The 13980-nt window shown below is 36.2% G+C and overlaps 1 protein-coding gene across 1 annotated transcript in view; it reads left to right on the forward strand.

Annotated features, from left to right (window-relative positions):
- LOC150101873 (gonadotropin-releasing hormone receptor-like) overlaps positions 1 to 13145 on the forward strand; it is a 177005-nt gene extending 163860 nt beyond the window's left edge. The window contains exon 3 of the mRNA XM_090399922.1: positions 12646 to 13145. Within this exon, the coding sequence (XP_090256048.1) occupies positions 12646 to 13145 (500 nt within the window). The remainder of the gene's footprint in view (positions 1 to 12645) is intronic.
- Positions 13146 to 13980: the final 835 nt, after the last annotated feature.

The raw sequence follows: 13980 nt of genomic DNA on the forward strand, positions 1-13980 counted from the left end.
TCTGTATTCAAAAGGTAATTTGTTTATCATGTCTGGGATGTAGAAGTTTCGCGTGGCCTTTCCGTAGTGATTATTGTATTTATATGTGATATAATTAGTAGTCTGAGGTCTTGTTATACGGTATGTATTTCTAACTGTCCTGTAGTTGGCATCGAAATAATGTTTTAGCAAAGCTGCATAGTGACATAAATGCTTTACTGTCAGTATTTTGTGTTCTGACATTGCAATGCTTCTAGGGTCGTGATTTTCTCTTTGTTCCCAAAAGATCAGTTTTGTCATTTTGTATTGTAGCGACATTAATCTATTTAATTTGTAGGGTGCACAGAAAGCATACGTTGTTATAGCGTATCTTAGTATATTTTGGCATAGTGCTTTGTATATTGATGTTTTAGGCTTATGGGAACTATGTCTTTTAACCTGTAAAGTTTGCCACTTATTGTTCGGAGTTTGTTGTGTAGATGGTTTATGTGGCTATTCCAGTTCATATCTGTATCAAAGTAAATTCCAAGCTATCGTATTGTTTCAACCTGAGTGATTGTAGTGGTTTTGCTGTTCTGTGTGTTTTGTATGTTGGAAAGTGGATGTTGGATGGTTAGATATTTGTTATCAACTGGTCGAGTCATAGGATTTCTGAATATCATTAATTTTTTCTTTTCTGAGTTTAGGTGTATGGAGTTTTTCGTGAGCCAGTCTATGATCAGATTTTTGTCTTGTTGCATATTTGTTTGGACTATGCATGCGTTATTATGGATGGATATTATTGGTGTATCGTCTGCGTATTGGAATATCTTACCTTTGAGTGGTAGCTGATTAATATCGTGCGTGTAAATGCTGAATAAAGTTGAGGAGAGTACAGCTCCCTGTGGTACTCCACAGGTTACTGGTAGCTCTTGTTTCGGTTTGACCCGATACGTGTGATATGCTTTCTATTTTGAAGGTAGTTTGTAAACCACCTGTGAAGAGGCCCGTCTATTCCAACATGCCTCAGCTTTTATAACAAGGTTTGATATGTGAGTGTATCGAATGCTTTAGTTAGATCAATAAAGACTACCATGGCAATTTTTTTTTTTTGTCTAAGGCGGTATTAATTACGTGTGTAAAGTCTTCCAAGAGAGATGTTGTTACCTTATTTTTCTAAAAACTATATTGTGTTTTGGGGATAATATGAAAGGTCTATGTGTATGATGTGAGTTTCTTCAGTATGATCCGCTCCATAATTAGATTGATAATTAGTAATGTTGCTATGGGTCTGTAATTGCTGATTAAATTTCTTTTTCCAGGTTTGTATATGGGTGTGATTATGGCTGTCTTTAGCATACTTGGTATCTGTCCTGTTTTAAATATGTTATTTATTAGTTTTAGTAGGATAGGACTTAAACTAGTTGCATGTTGCTTTATATCTTTAGGTCTGATACCATCTATTCCTGGGCCTTTGTTTGGTTTGATTTGATTTATTGCAGAGAGAAGTTCTGCTTCTTTTATGGTTGGGAACCATAATGCCTGTTTTGATTGTGGTCCAAGTGGAGGGTCTTGTTTTGTGATTGGGGGAATATTTCTGTGTAGTTCTTGGATGGAGTCTTCAAAGTATTGGTTAAAGTCATTTGCTAGTTGTTGGATAGGTTTTGCGTCTTTCATGAAGCTGTGTTTTATGGTTTCGGAGGCGGTGGTGTTGGGAACAAAATCTAGCATCTCATTGATCAGATGCCATGTTTGTTTCATGTTGTTTTGTGCAGAGGTTAGTTTGTCTCTGTAGTAGCTTTTTTTTTGCATTTCTGATTTGTGTTGTAAGGCGATTCCTTGTTATCTTATATTCAGTTTTTAAAGCTTTGTTATTCGGATATCGCTCTAATTATTTCCATAGAGCGTCCTTTCTGTGTATTTCTAGGATTAAGTTTTGTGTTATCCAAGGATTTTGTGTTGTTTTTGAACGAATTCGGACTTTCTTTGTAGCTTTCATATATATTTCCTCCAGTGTGAGTTTAATAATAATAATAATAATAATAATAATAATAATAATAATAATAATAATAATAATAATAATAATAATAATGAATACTTTTACTAAATTATTTTAACCAATATTTGTTAGCATGGACAAAAGATATTTCAAGAGTTGGTAGCTCTTCGTATACTATTATTTACTAATAGCTCATGTTTTAACACCTGAAGTGAGTTTTTCTTAAAATTATCAGTAAATAAATAACTATTTTCAACAGTTCAGAGTTGAACGTACGAAAACAGGCTACCAAGAAAGAGTGATTATTCGTTACTTAGTATGTGACGAAGGTTCGGTGGGCAGATTTAGTTCATTAAACTTTCTTAATTAACAGTGAAGTTCTTTCTCTCTTACCGAAACGGAAGTTAAAGGATGTATTCTCACTTTCCCATAAGATTGTTCTGACTATTTCGACTCATTGATTTCTCAGAAGCTTGGAGGAATTGGCGGTAATTATTTCCATTTCCTGAGACAGTGTCACTTGTCCTGAATTGTATGATCGATCTTAGCCATATTTCCCCAGGGGTATCTACCTCTCTTTCTTCTTTGTAGCCTGTTATCACTTTTCCTCAACCCTTTTATATGTCTCTTCACATATTGGACACATTTTATTCTAGAAGATCAGTCTTGTTCGTTTAAATTTGTTTTTCTTTTTAGTTGCAATTGCATCCGCGAAAGATTAAAACCTGTAGTACATATTTTAACATTGTTTTATGGAAATGAAACTCGGAAATGATTAAACTCAATGCACTTATCCAATAAACATACTAGCATTTATCACTCCTAGTTCTTGGATATGGCTACAAGACATTATTTAATCGATGAATTAAAATGCGAGCCATCGTAAGATCAGAGCTAGTGAAAGTCAGACGGTGGTAGCCAGATGGTAACATGTTAGTCGTTCTGTGGTTCATGGACTGTGGAACCAGTTCCACTAGTCAAAAACAGCATCCCAGAAATAAAATGAACGAATGACATGGGTTACAACAGCAGTGGATAACCGATATGTCTTATTATCTGCTCGCTGCCACAGGAGTGTTACTCTGAATCAGCTAACATTTGACCTCACATCAGTTACAGGAACATTGGCATCTCCTTCCACTGTGCACAGGAGGCTTGAAGAAGGTGGTCTATATGCTAGGAGATCGGTAGTCTGCGTGCCAATATCCACACGCCACACTAAAGAATGTTTGAAATTGGGCCAGGGTCCATGTCAGTTGGACCAAAAACCAAATGTTGTTAGTATTGTTTACGAACGAGTCGTGATTTGCTCTACAAAGCGATACCAGGTACTCTGATCTGGAGAGAACCAGGGACACGTTATCTGCTCTCAAATATTCGTGAAAAGAAGGCTTCGGTAGAGGTACTGTGAAGCTTTGGGAGGCATCTCGCTGGAAACGCACTGACCTATAAGTGTTTCGTAGCGGAATTATGAATGCTGCAACTTATAAAGACGAGAGCCTGATCACCTATGTTTGTCTGTATGCGGATGAGATAAGGGAAGCATTTGTCCTACAAGACGGTGATGCTTATCCTCATCGAACAGAGCTCGTTGAGCAATATTTTCAAGCAGAGACGATCGTATGTATGAATTATCCTGGCAGGTTTCCTGATCATAATCCTATCGAGCATGTCTGGATGCTATAGGTAGACGTGCTGCTGCTCCCAACCTCCCTCTTTCCAGGAGCAATGGTTGTTAATACCAACTGATCTCCTGGACATCATTATAAACAGCATGAAAGATCGCTGTGAGTCATGTATTGCTGTGAGGGGGTGATCTTAATCCTTAATAAGGCATTTTGACAATCTTATTTTGATTTCTTGTTTTTAAACATTTCCTTAATGTACCCATTTGTTACTGAAATTAAAATATTTATATAAAATTTTTATGGGTATTTCTTTTACATTTCGCGTACTGCTTTTCACCTAATTGCATAAAAATCCATCATAGTTTTTGAGTGATTTTTCTTTGTTCCCTAATTTATGGCAACCAGTGTATTTAAGGCACATTGTTTCCCCCCTCAACCAATCATGGTTTACACAATGGAGATTTATGCTGTTGGTTGGAAGTATTTGATTGTTTTAGATGTTTTCAATGGAGATCATCGCGTAGCCTTTTTCATTGTTATTATTCTTCTGATGAATACATTTTTCGCAATTTCGTGTTTCCCAGAAAGTTATGGAGTCATTTTTTCTATCACTTTCTAGCATAATGTATGCAATCTCCTTAACATATCCAGCGATATCCTATGGCGATTGAATGCATTGTGTCAAGAAGATCCTATAATTTGATTTATATTTTTATTACTTATAATTAGATTGATGGGCGGATTGGATGAACAAAAAACTACAAAACATTTTAAATCCTACTCAGCTCGAAAATGCGTTGTGTCAGAAGGATAAAAATACATATGTTGAAGTAGATACATGATTCATTTTTTAAAACATTTACAATCTGTCAGGTTAGAGATGCGCTTTAGAGATAAATGACCTCGAAATGATGATGTGGTCTTTGTCATTCACTTTGATTTATGAATAGCTTTCCAAATGCTTGGAAGAGCAACCAATGTTCAGAGCATTTGAGAATAACCAGATAATATTATTGCTTGAATAACGAATCCATTTTTATACTAATTTCTAGAGTTATTCGAGTTATACTAAGTTTAGAAATTATTGGGGGATGAAGACGCTATTTATTATTATTATTATTATTATTATTATTATTATTATTATTATTATTATTATTATTAGCTACTAAATGTGTTGTAACCCCTCTCAGCCAGTGCGCCAATAAATGCACAATTTTAATAACCTTAAAATCATAAAATAACAACTATAAACTGCATCCAAATTGTTCTTAACCAGCAGCAGATTCTTAGGAATATTAGGTCATCGTTGATCTTCTATTGGCAACACAGCAAAAAAGATATATTGTTTTATAAGGCCTTCGTTTGGAAAGTTCTGGCTCGAGCTCGTCTTAAACTAAAGCACTTTTCATACGGGCTTTTTTAACAGAAGAAGGCCAATATCTCAAATGAAGGACAACGATGTTTGTCCTTCATTTGAGATATTAAAATCACAATATTTCACTTCTTCCTGCGAAATTCTGATTTTTTTAGAATTTCTGGAAATAAATTAGAATCAATTAAACGCAAAGAACGCTTGGAATCAGTAACATGAAGATTAGATTGATCGCCCTGAAATAGTACAAATTAGGTTTGTGAAATGATGCTTGACATGGCACAAATAGGCCATTGAACCTCACGCCTTAACAAAAAGAAAATTAACAAAGAAATAACATCGATACATACACTACGTTTAAAAAGTATTGGTAATTTTGAGCTATTGACTACTTGGAGGAAGGGAATTACACTCTTTCGAAACTATTACGAAATAGATGATATAATAAATATACAAAATAGACTGGAGTTAGAGGAACTGCAATGCACAAGATAAAATACAACAGTAGACACCGATAGAGCATCACATCATCATCATAAAATTCATAGACCGCAACACTCATAATGAATGTTAATTCTCAGTGACGGTTGGAATGGTGACTTACCGCGGAAGCTGAACTCTAGAAGATTATAAATGTATTCTAGAAGGAAGCAGAAAGGGCACTCTGGAGTCAGGAACTATATATATATATATCCAAAAAGTAAGCTGTAATATACACTCATTAGAGAAAACATTACAGATAATGTTTTGTCTTATAGCGTGTCGGTCCTCCTCTAGCGCCTGTACTGTACTGTACTGTACTCTGAGGCATTGATTCCACCAGATGCTTGGGGTTGCCGAAGGTAATTCCAGCCATGTCTGTTTCAGAATTCTCCATAACTGCGCCTAACACGTCGGTCCCGGATAGATGGATCTGATGTCTAGTTCTACGGCATCCCAGGGAGAGAGATTCGATCGCATTTAAATCTGGGGACAATGGGGCCACTGGATGGTCCCAAACTCAGATGCCTGGGTGGTTGCGGTCTGGTGGGGCGGTGCATTGTCCTGCTGAAACAGACCATTGTTGTAGAATGGACGAAGGCCATGAAGTGTGTAGGTGATCAGACAGCACTGGTAGCTCGCAGCGTTTAAGGACCTCTCCAGACACACTAAGGAACTCATTTGTCACATGAGAAGTTCTCCAAACGATCACAGAGCCGCTACCTCCTTGAACTTGTACATCTGGCACGACGGCGTCGTGGCCTCATGCTGTCGATGCCATGTCAGCATCCTCCCGTCAGCTCGGTACAACTGATCGCCGGGATTCATCAGACCACACGACTCTGATTCATTCTGCAGGGGTCCAGTTTTGATGTTCCGACACCAGGCGAGGTGCAGTGCTCGATGACGGGCTGTCAACAGTGGTACACGATTAGGTCGTCTGTTCCTTAGCTCATGGTATGCATGGTACGCTAAATACCGTTCACTCGCTGACACTGCTTGAACCTCCGACATTGAAACCGGGTATGATATGTGCCGCCGTTTCCCTGTGATTGGTCTGTACGGGCCTGGATACGTCAACCCCGGTCATCAATTTAGTGGCGGCGCATTGTCGACGATCGAAGTCGCTAAGTTCACCACATCTAATCATGTTCGCAGTTTGTGATACCCTCTTAGGAAGTTCGACCTATTTTCCGTGTGTGTTCGGTTTATGTGTGTTTCACTCTGAGCGGGAAATGCCAGCGTTAACTTCTCATCACCCTTACTCTAATCTTTTGTCCATTGAATGTGTGTGTGTGTGTGTGTGTGTGTGTGTGTGTGTGTGTGTGTGTGTGTGTGTGTGTGTGTGTGTGTGTGTGTGTGTGCACACTCATACCGGCTACTGAATTAAAAACTTTTATGCAAATATACGTACACGTCACTTACACAGCTTATATGCAAAACGTTTGATCACATGCATCACCAGGTGTTCCAGGCAATTATTTATGAATTCTGCTGGTGAGTAATCGTCAATAGTATAGTGTTGATCACAATGGGAAAACAAATGATGTTTGTTCGATAAAAGGCTTATTATGGGTGCCTGTCTGACTGGAGCCACCATTTTGAAAACAGCAATGCTGACTAGTTTTTATAAAGGTGAGATATCCCGTATGTTTAATCATTGGAAAAATAACCTCCATATCGTGTCTAAGAGGCGTAACTATGGGTCTAAGACAGACGAGATCGCCGTTTTCTGAGGAGGCTTCTACGTACATTATTACAGAACTTCCTGCTTACAACAATGTGTGTGTGTGTGTGTGTGTGTGTGTGTGTGTGTGTGTGTGTGTGTGTGTGTGTGTGTGTATACCTTACCCAGTATCTCCCCTCCAACTCCAGTTTCTGCTTTATTGACCATACCGAAACACTTACGTCTCTAAAATCTGAAATGAATCTCTGAAAAATTCTTTAATTAACTGTTGAAATAAATTCTTGCTCACATTTCCCGAAGCATTTTTTTTTTATATAAAGTTCTTCATTAAAATTCCAAAGTCATTTTCTTAATTCTCAGCTTCCTGGTTTCATAATCAATTCCATTGGCTGTTTTAATCAAATTATGAATTATTTATTTCGCTTATTTATGCCTTTTAGCGATGCAAGCATGGACCGAAGAACTAATATATCTCTCTGTATATTACTGAATGGAGTGGACTGGAGATTATAATGATTCAGGAAAGTCAAGCCGAAATATTACACTAAATAATACATATTATGGTAATTTTCAATAACGTGGAATATGCATAGTTTTTTAAAGTAATCTCAGTGTAATTTGAAAGCACAAACAGCAAAAATAAAAATAAAAAATCACCGATTTTTTTAAATCTGCTTTCTCGCGTAAGTTAGAGAACGAGATAACAAGAGAAAGTTTCTGAAAGATACGGAATGAAAAAAAAGTTATAAATAAATGAAATTTAGTCGCTATACAATTATCATGTTTAAAAATGTCACCTTCCTAAGTTAAATGATATTCGGTAGTAGTTGAAACATTGGTATTTGTCGGACGGATTTCGTTGACTATTCTCACGCTCGTCACACGTCAGTGACAGTTGATCCGAAATCTTCTAATTGTACTTCTGTCGTCTGAATTGATTGTTTATCCAATATTTCTTCCATCCAAACAGAAACGAACTGTCAAACAGGTTCTCTTATTCAAACATAATGTAATGTCCTCATAGTTGTAGTTGAATCAATTATAATTTCAACTAATACCAATTTCGGGGATTTGTGCGTGCGTGTGCGCGCGCGCGCGTGTGTGTGTGTGTGTGTGTGTGTCGCCTTATAGAAACGGCTTCCGCATCCATAGGCTTAGGCTTCCTGAAGAAAGACCGTTATAGGCTCGATTCTGGTGTCACCTACCAAAGGAACCTTTCGTAGACCTTTCTTCGGCATGTTCCCGAGTTCGACGAAGTTTTTCACGGACAGTAGGATTTCCTCTGAAAATCGGGTTTGGATCTTTGCATCTCAAAAAGCGATCGGTCAACTAACACTGTTACATCAATAATATGAGTATTAGGCTTTAGGGTCGCGAGATGGCGGTAGTTTTGGAGCTAAAAGCTTAGGCAGAAGGTGTATCTGAACACCACAATCCAAGGACATGAACATTATCTCAGTACGGTTTTAATGTTTTCTTTTTTTTTTTTTGAATTTTACTGAATTTTATTGTTGTTCAGTTTTAATATTGATGTTGACTTCAGACTCGAAAGGTGTTTGCCAACAGTATAAACAAACCAGGTGTCATTGAGAGGGAAAGCTTATGTTTCTGGACTAGCATATAATGACGCAAAAGGTATAATACGAATGTCTTTCTGATTGAAGGAAGCAACGAAAAGATTTCGAGAAATTACAGTAAACATTCGATAATTTCCTTCGCTTACAGGAAGCCTGAAATGTTCGGGGAAAAAAGGTACCAGCTTGGACTCTGGAAAAGAGGTTTACTTGAAAAGAAAAGACAAGAAACCCAGTCTCTCTAGACGTGGTTTCTTGTCCTGAATCCAGAAACCTCTCTCTAGAGTCTAGAAAGGGATTTAGGGATTCTGTTAAAATAAATACACAAATAAATAAATATAAAAAGTAACAAAAATAATAAATATAAAAAATAACAAAAATAATAAATAACCAATTTAAAAAAATTAATTTTGGCAAAATTAATTGAGATTATTGTTTTAGAATAAAAAATATAATAATCAGTGGTGGCTCGTGCTTGAAATTGTGGGGGTGTTGCAACTTTCTAAATATACATACACACTGTAAGTACAGTGTATACGTTTTTGGATAAAATATCAAAATTATGGCAAAAATTTAAAAAAAAAATTGAACACGAAAAAATATTGTTTGTTATCGATAAAATCATTCAGTCTGGTATAATTCAAAATTACTTAAAAATAAAATCCATTCTTTAATTGTAATTAAAGGAATGGATTTGCAAGTTTTGACATTCGATAATTTTTAAATATTTATTTCCAAATATTTAAAGAGATGGAGTAAACACGATAAACACTACGAACACTTTACTACTGGCTCAAACTGCATATAAACAACAGTGGAACTGCGCGACGGACAGTGCCGCATTACGCTAATAGCTCGCATCTCACTATGACGTGCATATGCTTGTGAGCGTAGCAATATGGCACTGTGGTAAACACAGTGCTGCTAGCGTCTTTCGCTCTCCTAAGTGCTACAAGATGGGTTTTTATTATTTTTTATACAAAACAAGAGAATTGTATAGGATTGTTGATGATAAAATTAAATATTACAAGCAAATATAAATAAATGAATAAATATATTTATATATATCGAGAAAAATTGGGGATGCTGCAGTTTCGCTGTGCCTATGTACGAGCCTCCCCTGATAATAATGGAAATAAAGCTTCATTGGCTATAGCATTGCCATTTGTTACCCTGGAAGTCCTGATTAGTAAGTAAAGGGTAAAATCTCAAAAAATCGGACGATCTCTAGGCCACTTCTTAGTGGGCGAAAGATCGTCCATATCTCAGCGTTGGTTCCACTCAGTGACCGGCTCCCCGACCACTGAGCAGAACCGCTCAAATTCCGAGGAAAATAATTCACCGACAAGAACCCCTCAGCGGGCCGTGCCGGAGAACACCTTCCCCGGAGACTCAAAGTGCTCCCTTAAGGCAAAAACCCTAAGGGAGCGAACTCAAAAACTCACACCCAGGATAACAGCAACAGCCGAACCTCAGTTAACTTCCTTGGTTCAGCATTGCTAATTGTTACCCTGGAAGTCCTAAAAAGGACTTTTTCTCGTAGGTCGCAGCCTCCAGATGAACATCAAAATAATAAGTTAAACATCAAAAAATAATCATTTTATATGAAACATAAAATGCTGGTTAAAGTTTTTCTTGTTTAATTTTTTGAAATTGTAAGATGCTGCTGCAATTTTCATACTATCCTTATTTATTTATTAAATAATCATATATTTATAACTTTTAGTTATAAAACTATAAATTTAATTTAACATTATCCAACAGATGTCCTAAATTTAAAGTGTGGCAGTTTACAAAACTCCACTACCAACATTTCTTAATACGGCTTAAATACATTGAATCATTTTATAATAAACTAATTAAAGGAATAGTTCTGTAGATTGAAAAGTGACGATCAATCTTAAACTTAATCTTTGATCGAAGTGATATTTATTTATTTTTGAGAGGATAGCTTATAAGTGTCAGGTTATTTCAGTAAGTTAATTGTTTCTCGCAGACATTGCCTTTTCATGTGGAAAACATTGGTCCCTAGAGGGATGCTTATAAACTGTAAATCTCCAGTCGTCGCCAAATGGTGTACGATGACACAGATGTCAAAAGCTACCAGCGAACTTTCTAATCCCTGTTAAGAAGCTAAAAGCAGATGTTTGTGATGCATAAAACCTCTCATTAATTATAATTAATGAGAGGTTCTATGCAATTTGAACAGATTGAACAGAAACACAAAGATAATTATCTTTGTGTTTCTGTTCAATCCTTTTGACTTTCGATTGTTAGAGTTCTCAAATTACTGAATGAAGCTTTCAGATAAACAAAAAATAATAATAAAGGTGTATCATCATATTTCAATTGAGCTCTGAGTATGGAACAGTGTCACAGTAATTTTTCTCTTCAAAAACACAAAGCTCGTACGATATAATCTGCAGTTTTTAATCGATTTTTGTCTTTAAGTGTTAAATTATTGCACATGGCTTAGGCATAAAGAAGCAAAATAAATTATTTGCGTTTAAACTTTTCATTTCATATCGCCAAACATGGGGTGTTTTTAGAAAATTAAAACAGCTGAACACAGATGGGTTTTCTAACCATTCTTATTAAATGTGTTCTGAAAAAAAAAACTATCTACGAAACTATTTTTAGTTTTATATGTAACACATTCTGCAGAATGAAATGTTTGCATTTTCTAGAGTGTTCTACAAGTTTAATTATGTCCTCAAAATTTCATAAAATTTAAACTTAAATATTTAATTAATCAAATTAAGTTAAAATTTAATTTCTATAATACTAATGATGTCAATTTACAAATTCAGGAAAAAAAGAAAGAATTAACAATGATGATAAAATGAATAATTGAAAAAGAGATTCACATTCATAACAACCCCAGTCTATTTACATTCAAGCTAATCCCGAAGGTTAATATTTCAGATGTATTTAAAAAACTTTGTTCCCTGCTAATCGACCTACAATTATTGCTATATAACTTTTTATTTATTTTTTTATATGTGTGTTCCACCACAGTACATTTAAAAAAAAAATCATCTAACGCCTTTTTATTCCCGTATACGGGAGTAGGCGAGGCCATTTAGCCCTATCTAACTTTTGGAGACTGAGTGGGCAGTTCAATCTCCACTGGTACCCAATCAGAGACAGATGGCCCAAAGCTATCACTAATTAAGCGGTACGCAGTGAAGAGAGACGGCTCAAAAGTGCTGCCATCTCGTGGTCCCTAACCCTAACACAATATATTTAATGTCTGAAATAATGTGGGTTCTACGGTCGATTTTCTTGAGTTTACAGGACGAAAAACCCGAGTTTCCGGGAGGAAAAACCTGTTTGCCCATGCCAAAGATCGACTAACTCGGGAACCGGTCGAAAAAAGGCTTAGAAAAATTTCCTCTAGTCGCCGACTAGACTCGAAATGAAGTCTTCCTTCGTGCGGCCAAGCGCGGTGGTATGCAAACGCCACATCCACTGAGCTACACAGGCTCTTCCACAGTACATTTTTATAAGTAAAATAAATTGTTATAATAAATTAGTACGATGTGTTGGATAAGGATTCGGAACAACGTCCAGAGACCAAACATCAAGCCACTTCAGGAATCTGATAAGCAGGTGGTGGGATCACCTGGATGATGAAACTTATTTGCGATGTAACGACATTAGCAAACATCCACGGTGGGATTTGAAACCGCATCTGTTGATTTGAGAACGCAGATGCAATCTATTCTCCCACTCAGGCAGGGTAGACAAAAATAAAAGTACAGAAGGAAAAAAAGATACTGCTTAAACACTTGATCCGTGATGGCGCTGGGTCATTACAACTCTTATTTTGTTTTGGATCACCGGAAAAAAAAATTTCTCCCGACTTTTGCATATTGTTAATTTTCTTTCGCCTATCATGGATTCTATTTTAATTAAACAGTCTGTTTTTTTATTTTTATTTTCAGGAAAAGCAGGCGGTTCGTCTCACTATACAGGGAATGTGATGGACACTGCCAGAGGCAGGATACTTCATAAAGCCAAGATGAAGTCTTTAATGATCACTGTTGTGATTGTATTAACTTTTGTCATCTGCTGGACCCCATATTACTGTATGATGATCATCCTCATCTTCTTGGATCCCGATGATCAACTGAGTGGAGATTTGCATGCTGGAATATTCTTCTTCGGAAGTTCGACAGCCATGATCAACCCATTAATTTACGGAGCTTTTCACTTGAGAAGCAATTCTTCGAGAAGTATAACTCTGAACCACAGCAGCGCCTCCACGCGAGTAGAAAATTCTGTGCTGTTAGAGACTTTTAAAAGGAATAAAAATCACATATCAAACGATGACAATCTTCACCCAAGCGACTCATTGCCGAATAAACGATGCAATGGTGTAGAAAGAAATTCAAAATTCTCTTGGAAATGGAAATCCAGGAACTCCCACGTGATGCATGCTTGATACATATCACTTAAGGTTTAAACCTTTCTGACGCACATTACCTGTGTATAATATGACTCATCCGTTATGTATCTGTATCGCTGTTGTTTTAATTAATATAAGGTGGTTAAAATGGAAATAAAACATTACAAGTTAGTATCTAGTCATTACGGTTTTTATTGTGAGTTAATTATTTTTTTTTTCAAAGTTCATAATTCCGCTTAAGTGGGAGATAAGACATATTTACACCCGTAAAATGAAATTGTGCATCCTGACCACTATAACCTTAATCAATTATGTCTCTATTTATAGTGTATTTATCAATTTATGAAATTGTAATTTTGAACTGTATACAGCAATGTTATGGGATAACTAAATTCCAATTTAAGTAAACGTCACCTAAATAGATTTTAATAGTAGTTTAAATAAAACTTGAAACTAATATTTAATAAAATATTAAATAAATGAAAACGTCATTAAAAGTAAAATCTTTAGAATATAACTGAAAATACTTGCAAAACCATCTTTTGTTTTTCATACAAATAGATGATAAATTAGATTGTTTAACCTTGTTACATTAGAATCAATCGACCGTGAGATGCGGTGATTGATTCATTTAATCCAATACCTTTGGAGGGTAATGGATGGCAATGCTGTAGCCAATGAAGTTCTAACTGAGGCGCGGCTGTTGCTGTTACCCTCCTGCCATGATCAGAACTTTAATAGCTCAATAACACCTTATCCCTACACTGTCCTCTACAGATAACGGGGAAGATGAAAAGCATTCTTGCTTCGCCCCTTTAAGCCAGTCCTTATAAGGACTTGTTACATTACATGGTCCCTACTACATGACCTA

Source organism: Typopeltis vanoorti, chromosome 11, assembly GCF_054136105.1.
Source record: "Typopeltis vanoorti isolate ZY-2024b chromosome 11, IOZ_Tvanoo_1.0, whole genome shotgun sequence".
Lineage (NCBI taxonomy): Eukaryota > Metazoa > Arthropoda > Arachnida > Uropygi > Thelyphonidae > Typopeltis > Typopeltis vanoorti.